The following is a 16227-nucleotide window of genomic DNA, read 5'->3' as shown; positions in this document are numbered from 1 at the left end:
ATTTTAATAATTGTTTTGCAAGTTTGTACAATATTTTTATTTCCCATCTCATTTGCTAAAATGCTTTATTATTTAAGGGTTGGCTATATATATATATATATATATATATATATAACTCCTTGAGAATGTGAATTAATTTGACTACATGTAAGCTTTATATACGAGTGGATAAATTGGAATTGCATGACTCATTTAGGTAGATGCATTTAGAATAGGTTGCATTGCATAACATTCCACCACTTTTACCTTACCTTATTCTTTACCTTGGATTTAGCATGAGGACATGCTATTGTTTAAGTGTGGGGAGGTTGATAAACCCATATTTCATGAGTTATTTTGTGCTTAGTTTAAGTGATTTATTCAATCCTTCACCCACTTATTCATATTAATTGCATGGTTTTACTTTCCCTTCCTTATTATGTGATGTATGTGAAAAATATGTTTCCTAAGCTTTAAAATTAATTATTTTAATTACCTTTATTTCCATTCGATACTGTGATTAGTGTGTTGAGTAGTTTCAGATTTTCTAAGGCAGAATGACTTAAAGGATGGAAAAGGAAACTTACAAAAATGGAAGGAAAGTGCGAAACGGAGCTTCTGAAGAAACTGGCATCCACGCGATCGCATGGACGAAGCGATCGCGTGCGAAGCGCGAATCAGCAGCGACGCAGCCGCATGACTGACGCGACCGCGCGCCTTAAGCAGAACGCACATGACGCGGTCGCATGACTGACGCGACCGCGTGACAAGGAAATGCTCCGAATGACGCGACCGCGTGACCCACGCGGACGCGTGACAGAGGCCACACACCAGAAATTGCAGAAAACGCTCATAGCGAATTCTAAAGCCCTTTTTGGCCCAAATCCAAGCCCAGAAGGCATAGACCAGAGGTTACAAAGTGAGGGAACACATCCATTCAGGGGGAGCTCGCCAATTTTCACTTTCCATGATTTAGATTTAGTTTGAGAGAGGTTCTCTCCTCTCTCTCTCTCTCTTAGGATTAGGATTAGGATTTAGGACTTCTCTTAGTTTGTAAGAGTGACTCTCGATCCAGGTTTAATATTTACTTTAATGCTTTTATTCGTACCTATAAATGTTGCCAACTTGACTTATGAACCCTTTCCAGGTTATGATTTGAATTAATGATTATTTGAGGTATTTCAGTTATTGAGTGCTTTCTCCTTAATTTGTGTTACCATTGCTTTCCATCTAAGGACATTTTTATTCCAACAATTTTACTTTTTCCCTTTTGGTCTTGGTTAAGAAATCAGTAACTCAACATTATTAAACTCAGCATAATTGATAATCGTTATCTTGCTAATTGAACTGAACTTCAATAATCCCAACTTTTTCTTAGGAAATAAATAGGATTCGAAGGTCAAACTAATTAGTCCCTTGACTTTCCTTTACTTTAGTAAAGGTTAACTAAGTGGAATTTAGATTCAACTTTCATTATTGTTGAGAGAGATAACTAAGTTGGACTTCCAATTTCTCTTACCTTGCCAAAAGATTGCTTTACATTATTTATTTATTTTAATTTCCATTTAAATTATTTGTCATATCTACTCTTCACTCTCAACCCCGATTTTACAACCTCCATAACCAATAATAAGAACATACTTCCCTGCAGTTCCTTGAGAAGACGACCCGAGTTTTGAATACTCGGTTAACAATTTTTAAGGGGTTTGTTACTTGTGACAACCAAAACGTTTGTACGAAGGGATTTTTGTTGGTTTAGAGACTATATCTACAACGCGACTATTTTTATGAACTTCTTTACTGGCAAAAATCCCAACGTCAGTTGCCTCCCAACAAGCGCTTCTTTAATGTCAATAGCTTGACAGTGAGCTCTCATGGAGCCTCACAGAAAATCAGAGCAATGTTGGGGCCTCTTAACACCAAACTTAGAGTTTGGTTGTGGCTTTCCAACACCAAACTTAGAGTTTGAATGTGGGAGTTTTGTTTGACTCTGTATTGAGAGAAGCTTTTCATGCTTCCTGTCCATGGTTACAGAAGGAGAACCTTGAGTCTTAAATACAAGGTAGCCCTCATTCAACTGAAGGACCAACTCTCCTCTGTTAACATCAATCACGTCTTTTGCTGTGGCTAGGAAGGGTCTGCCAAGGATGATGGATTCATCCTCATCCTTCCCAGTGTCTAGGATTATGAAATCAGCAGAGATGTAAAGGCCTTCAACCTTTACTAACACGTCTTCTACTAGTCCATAAGCCTGTTTCATTGATTTGTCTGCCATCTCTAATGAGTTTCTTGCAGCTTGTACCTCAAAGATTCCCAGTTTCTCCATTACAGAGAGTGGCATGAGGTTTATCCCTGACCCAAGGTCACATAGAGCTTTCTCAAAGGTCACGGTGCCTATGGTACAAGGTATGAAGAACTTTTCGGGATCCGATTTCTTCTGAGGTAATGTCTGCCTCATTAGTGCACTCAGTTCATTGGTGAGCAAGGGGGGTTCATCCTCCCAAGTCTCATACCAAATAAACTGGCATTCAACTTCATGACTGCTCCTAGATACTTAGCAACTTGCTCTGTAATGGTGTCTTCATCCTCTTCAAAGGAAGAGTATTCATCAGAGCTTATGAATGGTAGAAGGAGGTCCAATAGAATCTCTAAGGTCTCTGTATGAGCCTCAGATTCCTTTGGTTCCTCAAAAGGGAACTCATTTCTGTCCAGAGGACGTCCCAAGAGGTCTTCCTCACTGGGATTCACGTCCTCCTCCTTCTCTGGGCATTCGGCCACACCAAGTAAGGTTATGGCCTTGCACTCTCTCTTGGGATTTTCTTCTGTATTGCTTGGGAGAGTACTGGGAGGAGTTTCAGTAATCTTCTTACTCAGCTGACCCACCTGTGCTTCCAAATTTTTAATGGAGCACCTTGTTTCATTCATGAAACTTAGTGTGGTCTTGGATAGATCAGAGACTATGGTTGCCAGGCCAGAATGGCTCTGTTCAGAATTCTTTGTCTATTGCTGAGAAGATGATGGAAAAGGTTTGCTATTGCTAAACCTATTTCTTCCACCATTATTATTGAAGCCTTGTCGAGGCTTCTGTTGGTCCTTCCATGAGAGATTTGGATGATTTCTCCATGAAGGATTATAGGTATCTCCATAGGATTCTCTCATGTAATTCATCTCTGCCATTGCAGGGTTCTCAGGATCATAAGCTTCTTCTTCAGAAGAAGCTTCTTCTTCAGAAGATGCTTCTTTAGTACTGTTGGATGCAGCTTGCAATCCATTCAGACTCTGAAAAATCATATTGATTTGCTGAGTCAATATTTTGTTCTGAGCTATGATGGCATTCAGAGTATCAATTTCAAGAACTCCCTTCTTCTGAGGTGTTCCATTGTTCATAGGATTCCTCTCAGAGGTGTACATGAACTGGTTATTTGCAACCATTTCAATGAGTTCCTGAGCTTCTGCAGGGGTTTTCACGTGAAGAAATCCTCCTGTAGAATGGTCCAATGACATTTTTGACAACTTAGACAAACCATCATAGAATATACTTATGATGCTCCATTCTAAAAGCATGTCAGTAGGACACCTTTTGATCAGTTGCTTATATCTTTCCCAAGCTTCATAGAGGGATTCTCCTTCCTTCTGTTTGAAGGTTTGGATTTCCACTCTAAGCTTGCTCATCTTTTGAGGTGGAAAGAATTTGGCCAGGAAAGCACTGACCAGCTTATCCCAAGAGTTCAGGCTATCCTTAGGTTGTGAATCCAACCATGTTCTAGCTCTGTCTCTTACAGCAAAAGGAAAAAGCATAAGCCTGTAGACCTCGGGATCAACTCCATTTGTCTTGATAGTGTCACAGATTTGCAAGAATTCTGCTAAAACTGATGAGGATCTTCCATTAGAAGTCCATGAAACATGCAGTTCTGTTGCATTAGAGAAACTAATTGAGGCTTAAGCTCAAAGTTGTTTGCTCCAATTGTAGGAAGTGAGATGCTTCTTCCATAGAAGTTAGAAGAGGGTGCAATAAAGTCACCAAGCATCTTCCTTGCATCTCCACCATTGTTATTAGGTTCGGCCATGTCTCCTTCTTTTTCGAAAATTTCTGTCAGGTCCTCTCTAGAGGGTTGTGCTTTAGCTTCTCTTAGTTTCCTCTTCAGAGTCCTTTCAGGTTCAGGGTCAGCTTCAACAAGAATGTTCTTATCCTTATTCCTGCTCATATGAAAAAGAAGAGAACAGAAAAGAAAATATGGAATCCTCTATGTCACAGTATAGAGATTCCTTTATATGAGTAGAAGAAGAGAAGAATAGAAGAAGGAGAAGATAAGAATTCGAACACAGAGGAGAAGAATGGGTTCGAATTTTTGAATGGAAGAGGGGTGTTAATAGATAATTAAATAAATAGAAAGAGATGAGAGGGGGAAGAATTCGAAAATTAAATAAAATAAATAAAAAAATTTTTGTTTTTATTTTGACTATTAGTTATAATTCGAAATTTTGAAAAGAAAAATAAAATTAAATTAAATTAGAATTTAAAACAAATAGTTAATTAAAAAGGAATTTTGAAAAAGTGGGGAAGAGTTTTCGAAAATTAGAGAGGAAAAATTAGTTAGGTGGTTTTGAAAAAGATATGATTGAAACATAAAACTTTTAAAATCAAACAAAAAGTCAAGTAGTTAATTGAAAAAGATTTGAAAATCAAATTTGAAAAGATAGGAAGTTAGAAAAGATTTTGAAAATTGATTTTTGAAAAAGATATGATTTGAAATTTAATTTGAAAAAGATTTGAAAGGGAAATTTAAAAAGATTTGATTTTGAAATTAAAGTTGATTACTTGACTAACAAGAAACTAAAAGATATGATTTTAGAAATTAAAGTTTGAACCTTTCTTAATAGGCAAGTAACAAACTTTAAAATTTTTTTTTGAATCAATCACATTAATTGTTAGTAAAGATTTTGAAATTATGAAGTGAAATTAAGAAAAAGATTTTGAAAATCATTTTTAAAATTTTCAAAAATCATAAAAAAATGAAAAAGATTTGATTTTTGAAAAGGTTTTGAAAAGATAGGATTTTTAAATTGAAAATTTGACTTGACTCATAAGAAACAATTAAATTTTAAAAACTTTTTGACTAAGTCAAACCAAATTTTTAAAAATTTATGAGAGAAAAAGGGAAAGATATTTTTTTTATTTTTGAATTTTTAATGAAGAAAGAGAAAAACACAAAAAAGACACAAGACATAAAAATTATGAATCAAAACAAGAAAAATATGCAAGAACACTTTGAATGTCAAGATGAACACCAAGAACACTTTAAAGATCATGATGAACATCAAGACTTATTTTTGAAAATTTTTAAGAAAAGAAAAACATGCAAGACACCAAACTTAGAAATTTTCAATAATTAGACACTAACAAATTGAAAATGCATGTGAAAAATAAGAAAAGACACAAAACAAGAAAATGCAAAGATCAAACAAAGAAGATCATCAAGAACAACTTGAAGATCATGAAGGACATTATGCATGAATTTTTCGAAAATTTTTAAGAAAAATAAAAGAATGCAATTGACACCAAACTTAAAAATTGACACTAGACTCAAATAAGAAACACAAAATTATTTTTAGTTTTTATGATTTTATTAAAAAATTTTTGGATTTTTTGAAAATTATTTGGAAAAAGAAAAATAAGGATTTCAAAATTTTTAATGAGAATTCCAAGAATCATGCAATGTCAGCCTAAAACTCCGGTCCAGGAATTAGACATGGCTTACTAGCCAGCCAAGCTTTCATTGAAAGCTCTGGTCCAAAACACTAGACATGGCCAATGGCCAGCCAAGCTTTAAGATACAAATCAGGCATACAACAGCTGAATTGATGAGAATAAAAAAAAGCTCTTGTGATGAGGAGTTGAAACCTCGGTCCAAAAGATTAGGCATGGCTTCACAGCCAGCCAGACTTCAACAGATCATCATGAAACTCTAGAATTCATTCTTAAAAATTCTGAAGTCATAGAACAATTTATTTTCAAAATTTTTTTGTTTTTTTATTTCGAAAATTATTTTGGGAAGAACGAAAAAGAAGAAAATTTTTTTTTGTATTTTTCGAAAATAAGAAATAAAAAGCTTAAAAGTAAGATAAAAGTACCTAATCTGAGCAACAAGATGAACCGTCAGTTGTCCAAACTCGAACAATCCCCGGCAACGGCACCAAAAACTTGGTGCACGAAATCGTGATTGTTCATTCCTTGGTAACGGCACCAAAAACTTGGTACGCACGTTCATAATCTTAGTTCTTTTTCACAACTTCGCACAACTAACCAGCAAGTGCACTGGGTCGTCCAAGTAATAAACCTTACGTGAGTAAAGGTCGATCCCACGGAGATTGTCGGCTTGAAGCAAGCTATGGTCATCTTGCAAATCTCAGTCAGGCGGATTCAAATGGTTATGGTGAATTGATAGTTAAAATATAATTAAAATATAAAATAGGATAGAGATACTTATGCAATTCATTAGTGAGGGTTTCAGATAAGCGTATGGAGATGCTTTTGTTCCTTCTGAACCTCTGTTTTCCTACTGCTTTCATCCAATCACTCATACTCCTTTCCATAGCAAGCTGTATGTTGGGCATCACCGTTGTCAATGGCTACATCCCGTTCTCTCAGTGAAAATGGTCCAAATGCACTGTTACCGCATGGCTAATCATCTGTCGGTTCTTGATCATGCTGGAATAGGATCCAATGATCCTTTTGCGTCTGTCACTACGCCCAGCACTCGTGAGTTTGAAGCTCGTCACAGCCATCCCTTCCCAGATCCTACTCAGAATACCACAGACAAGGTTTAGACTTTCCGGATCTCAAGAATGGCTGCCAATAATTCTAGCCTATACTACAAAGACTCTGATCGTAAATCAGAAGGCTAAGAGATATGCATTCAAGCTTGCTTTCATGTAGAACGGAAGTGTTTGTCAGGCACGCGTTCATAAGTGAGAATGGTGATGAGCGTCACATAATCATCACATTCATCATGTTCTTGTGTGCGAATGAATATCTTAGAGAATAAATAGGCTTGAGTTGAATAAAAAAACAATAGTACTTTGCATTAATTCATGAGGAACAGCAGAGCTCCACACCTTAATCTATGGTGTGTAGAAACTCTACCGTTGAAAATACATAAGAACAAGGTCTAGGCATGGCCAAATGGCCAGCCTCCTAAACATGTACAAAATGATCTCCAGATTCTTTAAAATAAATCACTAAAAGTAGTTTTTATACTAAACTAGTAGCTAGGGTTACATAAGATAAGTAAATGATGTAGAAATTTACTTCCGGGCCCACTTGGTGTGTGCTTGGGCTGAGCATTGAGTTTTCATGTGTAGAGACTCTTTTTGGAGTTAAACGCTAGGTTTTAGCCTGTTTCTAGCGTTTAACTCTGATTTGCAACCTGTTTCTGGCGTTTAACTCCAGAATAGGGCAGGAAGTTGGCGTTTAAATACCAGTTTGCGTTGTCAAAACTCGGGCAAAGTATGGACTATTATATATTGCTGGAAAGCCCTGGATGTCTACTTTCCAACGCAATTGAGAGCGTGCCAATTGGGTTTCTGTAGCTCCAGAAAATCTACTTCGAGTGCAGGGAGGTCAGAATCCAACAGCATCTGCAGTCCTTCTTCAGCCTCTGAATCAGATTTTTGCTCAAGTCCCTCAATTTCAGCCAGAAATTACCTGAAATCATAGAAAAATACACAAACTCCTAGTAAAGTCTAGAAATGTGATTTTTATTTAAAAACTAATAAAATTATATTAAAAACTAACTAAATCATACTGAAAACTATGTAAAAACAATGACAAAAAGCGTATAAATTATCCGCTCATCAGTCTTATATTCATAGTCTACCAAATATGCAGGAGCTCTAGTTTGTCTAGTAGATCTCCTTACTCCAGCAATTTCAGGCGCAATTTGACAAGAGACATGAGAAGAATTTGGTGATTCCTCATGTGATGCAGATGCTAATGCAGAACATGTGTCTATATGATCATGAATTTCTGCATAAGGCAAGATATCCTCACTATCACTTAAATCATGAAGTGCTTCATCAATTTGAGTATTTAAATTTTGCTGACACACATCATCCTAAGGGTTGGAATTATTCTGATTTAGAACTTGAATTTTATTATCGTGTAAAAAGCTATAGTCAAAGTGATTAGATTTGTTTGCTGGAAAGTTAGAAGTGACTTTACTGTTGGAATCTGATTTGTGACAATAAAGAAAACAATTTTCATAAAACTGCACATCTCGAGATAGAAAAATTTCTCGAGTTTACAAATTAAATAGTAGATAGCCCTTTGTACCCTCCCTGAATCCAAGATGCAGACATTTCCTGGCTCTTGGATCTAGTTTACCTCTGTGTCTGTTAAGAGTGCTAGCATAAGCTAAGCAACCAAAGACTTTGAGATTTAAAATATCTGGTAGACACTTGTAGAGAACTTGATAAGGAGATTTATTTTTCAAAAAGGGAGTGCATAGTCTATTTATCAGATAAACTACATGCCCAACACTATAATTCCAAATGATTTTAGCAAATAGCATGAGTCATGAGAGCACGAGCCACAGCAAGAATGTGCTGATGCTTACGCTCAATAATCCCATTCTGTCGTGGTGTCTCCACACAAGTTCTTTGGTGTGTAATACCAGTAGAGCTGTAAAATGTAGGCATTAAAAACTCAGGACCATTATCTGTGCGAATTGTTTTAACATTTGCACAAAATTGAGTTTTAGCAAAAATAACAAAGTCCTTAACTAACTGTGAAGATTCTGCCTTGGTTTTCATGAATAAAATCCAGATGAAACGAGAACAGTCATCCACTATAGTGAGGAAATAACGTTTTCCAGTAAAGGAGGGAATGGACACAGGTCCCCAAATGTCAATATGAAGAATGTCAAACACAGTGGCTGCTACATTGAAACTAACAGAAAATGGCGATCTCTTTTGTTTATCTAAATGACATGAATGACAAGGTGTTTTACCTTCTTTACAATCAATGAATTCAAAGTACTTTTGCAATGCAACTAGTCTATCATGTGATGGATTCCCTAGTCTAGCATGCCACAAGGAGCTTGGAATGTGGTTGCGAGAAATTTCTTTGATATGAGGGAGAGTCTTGATTTCCTTGTGCAGAATGTAGAGACCATCAACATTACTAGCTGCACCAATCATCCTCAAAGTGTATAGATCCTAGATCTCACAATCTTTGTAAGTAAAACTCATTTTACAATACAGTGATGCAGTGAGCTTTGAAACCGAAATGAGTTTGAAATTGAAGGTACGGATGAACAATGCATTTGTAAGGTAAAGATCATCAGAAAACACAATGGTTCCCATAATGCAGCTTGTTGTGAGAGCACCATTGGGTAATCTAATAACAATAGGATCTATCTTGAAATAATTTTTAAAATCTGCCAAGAAATATGACACATGGTCCGTAGCACCAATGTCTATAACCCACGGCTTGTGTTTCTAAGTTGAAATGTTTAGAGCCATGACATCAGATTCAAAATGCAAAATATGCACCATTCTACCTTTATGAGGTGAAAGATTATTTTTGGCTGAAATCTGGCTAATGCTATAAGAATGAGATTGATCTTGTCTGTTGAGCAATGCTAGAAGCGCTTCTCTTTGCTCTGGAGTAAATTCAATAATGGTCGGTTTACTCCTTACCAGTTGATGAACACTGAGATTGTCATTATCATCCTCAGAAGCATCAGCTGCTGTCATACAATTAAGAACATGATTTTTCTTATCAAACCGAGGCTTGAAGTTTAGTGGATAACCATGCTTCTTGTAGCAATTATCCACCATGTGTCCACTCTTTTCACAATGGGTACATTGCAACTTATTTCACCCTTTGTTAGATTGACTTATGTTTCCTTTTCCTTTTCCTTTCACTTCATTCTGAGAAGAAGAGTGATGCACCACTATTTCGTGGTACATTTTGTACTTAACTGAGTGGATTTTATCCACTAAACTCACACTTATTCATATAATTCGTATGTTTTACATTTTCCTTCTTAATTTTGTGCTTTGATTGAAAACATACTTCTTTGGTCTTAATTTAGCTAATTTTAATCCTCTCTTATTACCATTCGATGCCATGATATGTGTGTTAAGTGTTTTCAGAGATTACAGGGCAGGAATGGCTTAGAGGATGGAAAGGAAGCATGCAAAAGTGGAAGGAATACAAGAAATTGAAGGAATTGCTAAAGTTGTTAGCACTGACTTCTTCATACTAAATCAACCATAACTTGAGCTACAGAGGACCAAATTAGGCGGTTCCAGTTGCGTTGGAAAGCTAACATCCGAGGCTTCAAAATGATATATAATTTGCTATAGTTGCCACACTGTTAGGTGACACGCACACGTGGATCACGTGTACGTGTGACCTGGAGAAAATTCAATCCACACGTACGCGTGGACGACGCGTACGCGTGACAGTGCCACGTGCTGAAGAAGAGGAAGTGGTTGAAGATTTAGGAGATGCGGCACCCTAATTTGAACCTCAAGTCATAGAGCCTCCTTCTAAGGAGTTTGAATTTGATGTTGAGGAGGATGTACAACCTCCAAGGCATATCATGGCTGAAGACTTTGAAGAGGTTGATCAAGAGATTGAGATTAAAGAAGAAGAAGCACAACCTCCCATGCCCTTGGTGAGTAATGAAGAAGAGATTGAATTGGAAGAAAGCTACCAAGAGGAAGAGGTTAAAACTGAAGAAGCTTGCAAAGAGGTAGAAGTTGTCAAGGAAGAGCTCAAGGGAATGGAGCTGGAATTCACCTTGCCAAAGTTGTTGGAGACCTCTCCCCCAAAGCCATCACCATCCATTCCTTCATTCAAGTGGGTAAATCTTTCATCTCTAAGCTTAATTAGCCCACTTGAATATGCTTTTCTTGAGACGGATGGGCAACTTAGAGCTCTTTGTGGCTATAAGAGTAAGAGGGAGATGGTTAGTGGTAAGAGTTGTCATGAAAGGTTCAATATGGTTGCATGCTCCAAATTGAAGTACAAGGGTTGGTATAATTCTCAATTGAATGGGTCTAGGAAGTTATTTGGATATCTTCGTGAGAATTCCAATTGCTCACCACCCAAGTGGAAAAATGATGATCAACAAGAAGACGGGTGCAACAGCAAGGTTTGGGACCCCGAAATTCATTCCAACAATCAACACTCCTGGAACCTTGTCACTTGCTTTAACTTGCTTGAAGGATTTATGCAACTAGTGTGGGATCCCGGAGGCTATTGGAATTACAAACACTGGTGGGGATTCCTGGATGAGTTCAAGCATAAGCCACCATGACAGGAAACTCACCAAATGTCCAACTTAAGAACTCTAACTAAAGGTGCTAGGTGGGAGATAACCCACCATGATATGATCGTTCTTTTTCAGTCTTAGTTTTATTTTGTTTTGTTTTATTCTTAGTTTTATTTTATTCTATTTTTCTTAGTGTTCATTCATACTGTTTGCATCAGCATCTGCATTGTCCATTCTGCATACTGTAAAAAAAGGGGGGGATCGACGCGCAAGCGTCTACGACGCGCACGCGTCGTTTATGTTTTCGCACCTAGACAGAGAGTTGCGCGAAAGACGCGCGAGAGGGGTGCGTGAAGCACAAGCCACCCCACGCTTACGCGTACCTCACGCGTACGCGTCCCCTGCAGAAAGTTCAACCCACGCGTAAGTATCAGCAACGTGTATGCGTGGGGATGAAAATCGGTGTAAAAAGCACATCTAACAGAGAGTTATGCTGCCCTTGCGATGGAACTGTGCTAGAGGCACAAAATCACCCACGCGTACGCGTCCCTGACGTGTGAGCCTCATTTCGCTCTCAGACCACCCACGCGTACGTGTGGGCGACGCTTATGCGTCGAATGGCCGTCTCCGTTTTCACGCTCACGCGTGGCCAGCACACGCGCGTCGCGTCCCGTTTTTCATTCCCTTCTCCTTTTTTCTCTCTTTTCTCTTTCTTTCTTCCTCCTTTCTTACTTTCTTTTTTGTCGTTTATTTACCTTCTCATCATTATTCTCTTTCATTCTATTTTCCTTATTGTATTTGCATAATTTTATTCATTGCATTTTAATTTTGTGCATATTTTTTCCTTTTTCTAAGTTTATTATTTTTCCATTGGTGTTACATGTTCTTATTCAACTGTTGCATCTTTTCTTGAATTATTTTGGTGCTTAGTGACTTGTTTTACACTGTTGGGTAATATTATTTAAGTCAATGCTAATCTTTTATGATACTTATATTCCTTGTGCATTGTTATGAATTTAGAATGTCTTTCATTACCCACTATCTCTTAGCCTTTATTGCAATTTTTGCACTATTGATATGCCATTTGCTTCTACTATTTTCTCACTTGCATGTTGTAGCTACCATGTAATTGAGACCCTTATTATTTGGCATTAACCCACCCATATTGTATTTGTTTTCTTATCTTTATTTCTGGGTTACCTTTCTTCTTTTTTCTCTTCTTTCAGGATGGCCACCGAGAAGGAAAAAGAAAAGCTTCTCAATGAGGCAACAGACAAGTCCATCTGCACAATCTTTGGAGAAAAGCATCAGTTGTAACCGCCCGTCCACTTGCACATCTCAGCATGCACCGAGGACGGTGTAATCTTTAAGTGTGGGGAGGTCGATACCGACTTTCGTGGGTTAGTTATTTCTTATTTCAACACCAATGTTTAATTTTCTTTGTTAATTATTGCATTTGCATGTTTGGTTGCATATTTGTTTGATTTTGTGCATTTAACTACTACTTGGTTAAAGTAATAAATTTCTTTTCAAGACTCTATTTTATAATATTTCACTAATTTAAATTGAAAAATTTGTGTTAAACTTGTTTGAAGACTATAAATTGGAACAAGACTTGTAGCTAAGAACACACAACCTGTGAGATTTGAGCTTAATTACATGGTTACACTATTTAACCATAATGTTTTATTCTTGTATATTTTCTTCTCCAGAATTGTAATCTATACTTTATTCCACTCTATATGTCCAATGTTTAGTGTATTTATATGCATGCATATGATTGAGGACATCATTTGTTATTAGCTCACTTATCCTAAATAGCCTACCCTTTTAATTACCTTTGTTAGCCACCTTGAGCCTTTTAATCCCCATTTATTCTATATTTTACCACATCACTAATCTTAAGCAGAAAAACAAATTAAATACCCCAATTGAATCTTTGGTTAGCTTAAGATAGTGTGTTAACTAAGTGTGGAGATACTGTGGGAACTTGGGTTAATGAAAGTGTACAGTGTTTAAATGATAAAATATTAGGAATTTGGGTACCTACTCATGTGAGACCAGAAAAATTAAAAATTCATATGCATTGATATGTTATGTTTACTTTTATAAAAAAAATGAAAATGAAAAAAAAAATATTCAAAAATAAATAAATAAATAAATAAATGAATAAATAAATAAGGGGATAAAATTACCCCAATGTCAAGTTTAATAAAAGATCAATGCATATGTGATAAAATTAAAGAAATATTTGGTACATGAGCATGTGATACAAAAGTGGAAATTATGGGTAGCTAAGCATAATTTTAGAATTACAGAGAGTGTGTGTGTGTTAGGTAAGAGCTTAGGTTAGTCAAAGATTCAATTTATAGCTCACTTAGCCATACATATATCCTCACCCTCACCTTAGCCCCATTACAATCTTGAAAAGACCTCATGATGTTTGCATTAGTATACTAAATATTTGATGATTGGTTAGATGAAGAACAAAGTTTTAGAAAGCATGACTAGAGAAGAGTAGAGTGATCAACCCTAGACACTTGAGAGATTAGAGTGTATATACACTTCCTGTGAAGGTTCAATGCTCGATTCTATGTTCCCTGCTTTCATGAGCTATCTTCTTATAAGTTTACTTGTCTCTTATTGTGTGATTTGAATTAGTGGAATCTGATTTCTGTTTGTCTTGGAGAATTTGTTTACTTTTAACCAAGTAGGTAGAAGCATTTTTTGCATGTAGTTGCATTCATATAGTTAGGTTGCATTTCATAAGCTTTACCGTTCCTCTTCACTCCTTTATAGCTTCTCCTGAGCTTAGCATGAAGACACGCTAATGTTTAAATGTGGGGAGATTTGATGCACCACTATTTCGTGGTACATTTTGTACTTAACTGAGTGGATTTTATCCACTAAACTCACACTTATTCATATAATTCGCGTGTTTTACATTTTCCTTCCTAATTCTATGCTTTGATTAAAAACATGCTTCTTTGGTCTAAATTTAGCTAATTTTAATCCTCTCTTATTACCATTCAATGTCATGATATGTGTGTTAAGTGTTTTCAGAGATTATAGGTAGGAATGGCTTAGAGGATGGAAAGGAAGCATGCAAAAGTGGAAAGAATACAAGAAATTGAAGGAATTGCTAAAGCTGTCAACACTGACCTCTTCGTACTAAATCGACCATAACTTGAGCTACAGAAGTCCAAATGAGGCAGCTCTAGTTGCGTTAGAAAGCTAACATCCGGGGCTTCGAAATGATATATAATTTGTTATAGTTGCCACTCTGTTAGGCGACACTCATGCGTGGATCACGCGTACGCGTGACCTGGAGAAAATTCAATCCACGCGTACGCATGGACGACGCATACGCGTGATAGTGCCGTGTGCTGGACGTATCAGAAATCGTTGGGGGCAATTTCTGGGCTGTTTTTGACCCAGTTTTCGGCCCAGAAAACACAGATTAGAGGCTACAAAGTGGGGGAATCAATCAATTCATTCAACACATAACTTCTCATAATTCACAATTTTAGGTTTTTAGGATTTAGGATTTCTCTTAGGTTAGGTTTACTTCTTCTCCATTCCAGGTTCAATGTTTCTTTAATTTAGTTTCTCTTCTACTTTTATTTATTCTATTACTTTAGTTTGTTTATTTTCCCAATTTGGTTTATGAACTCCATGTTAGATTTGATTTCTTTATTTAATGCAATTTGAGGTATTTTAGATTTATTGTTGCTTTCTTCAATTTATGTGATTGATGCTTTCAATATTTAGATTTCTCTCCTTTTGGCTTTGGTTTAATAATTGGTGACACTTGAGTTATCAAACTCCCTTGTTGATTGATAATTGAAATTTGCTGGTTGATTTGGATCCCTCTAAAGCTAGTCTTTCCTTAGGAGTTGACTAGGACTTGAGGAATCAAATTGATTAGTCCACTTGACTTTCCTTTATTTAGTAAGGGTTAACTAAGTGGGAGTAATGAACAATTCTCATCACAATTGATAAGGATAACTAGGATAGGATTTCCAGTTCTCATACCTTGCTAAGAGCTTTATTAGTTATTACTTTAATTCCTACAATTTACTTTTCCTGTTCATTATTCAAAAACCCCAAAAAGATAATCTTCCATAACCAATAATAAATACACCTCCTTGCAATTCCTTGAGAGACGACCCAAGGTTTAAATACTTCGGTTTATATTTTATTGGGTTTGCTTTAGTGACAAACAAGTTTTTGTACGAAAGGATTATTGTTAGTTTAGAAACTATACTTACAACGAGATTACTTTTGTGAATTCTTTACTAGCAAAAATCCGTTCGTCAAAGAGCCTGAGGAGCTTACCAAAATTTTTGTGTCTAAAGCATTATCAAAACTGAAGAGTTGTCTCTCCTGCTGAGTAATCATGGACAGAATTTTGTTAACACTAGGAAATTCATCCATTAGCATCACTTGAGACTTAACAGTTGAATATTGTTCTCCAAGACCTCGAAGAAACTTTGTGACTCTATCTTCTTCCCTTTGTTGCCTTACTACGCCTAAACCGCACTCATACTTAACACATTCACATCCAGGAATCGATCTAAAATCATCAGCTTCTTCCCAAAGGTTTTTATGCCTAGCAAAATAGGCAGTAACGGACATGTCTCCCTATTTGAGCGCATAAATCTCCTCATTTAACTCAGCTACTCTAAACTTGTCTCGTTAGTAGTACCGATGCCTAAGATCATTCCACAAATCATGAGCTATATTATTCTATAAAACACTCTGATATATGTCAGGGCTCAGTGAGAGATTAATCCAGGCTATTACATATGTGTTACATCGTTGCCACACCTTAAAATTTGGATATGTTTTCCTAGGCTTAGGAATGGTGCCACAACAAATTCAAATTTGTTCTTCGAATAAAGTGCGTTCATCATGGCTTTACTCCAGGCACTATAATTTAAACTGGTAAGTGTGACATTGG

The 16227-nt window shown here is 36.5% G+C and overlaps 1 protein-coding gene and 1 non-coding gene across 2 annotated transcripts; one reads left to right on the top strand and one right to left on the bottom strand.

Moving 5' to 3' along the window:
* The first annotated feature begins 3537 nt into the window (after positions 1–3537).
* Positions 3538–3645, top strand: LOC112774182 (small nucleolar RNA R71). Its single transcript, XR_003188681.1, has one exon. It is a non-coding gene; the product is annotated as a small nucleolar RNA R71 (small nucleolar RNA).
* Positions 3646–9195: 5550 nt separating this feature from the next.
* LOC140181371 (uncharacterized) lies at positions 9196–15902 on the bottom strand. The gene is made up of 3 exons (XM_072224918.1): positions 15603–15902; positions 9679–9828; positions 9196–9477 (listed from the first exon to the last, which is right to left on the bottom strand). Exons 1-3 carry the CDS (start codon positions 15900–15902, stop codon positions 9196–9198), a joined length of 732 nt encoding a protein of 243 aa, XP_072081019.1.
* Positions 15903–16227: the final 325 nt, after the last annotated feature.

Source organism: Arachis hypogaea, chromosome 18 (genome assembly GCF_003086295.3).
Source record: "Arachis hypogaea cultivar Tifrunner chromosome 18, arahy.Tifrunner.gnm2.J5K5, whole genome shotgun sequence".
In the NCBI taxonomy this organism is placed as follows: Eukaryota; Viridiplantae; Streptophyta; class Magnoliopsida; order Fabales; family Fabaceae; genus Arachis; species Arachis hypogaea.
The sequence above is the reverse complement of the archived record's forward strand: the minus strand, read 5'-3'. Positions and strand labels throughout refer to the sequence as shown.

What these genes read in the sequence shown, in the direction of transcription:
- LOC140181371 (XM_072224918.1), bottom strand. Translation starts at nt 15,902, where the DNA reads ATGTCCGTTACTGCCTATTTTGCTAGGCATAAAAACCTTTGGGAAGAA. An exon ending in CTTTAGACACAAAAATTTTG is followed by an intron (nt 9,829 to 15,602) that starts GTAAGCTCCTCA and finishes CATTGTGAAAAG; the next exon opens with AGTGGACACATGGTGGATAA. An exon ending in ATCTCAGTGTTCATCAACTG is followed by an intron (nt 9,478 to 9,678) that starts GTAAGGAGTAAA and finishes ATTTCAACTTAG; the next exon opens with AAACACAAGCCGTGGGTTAT.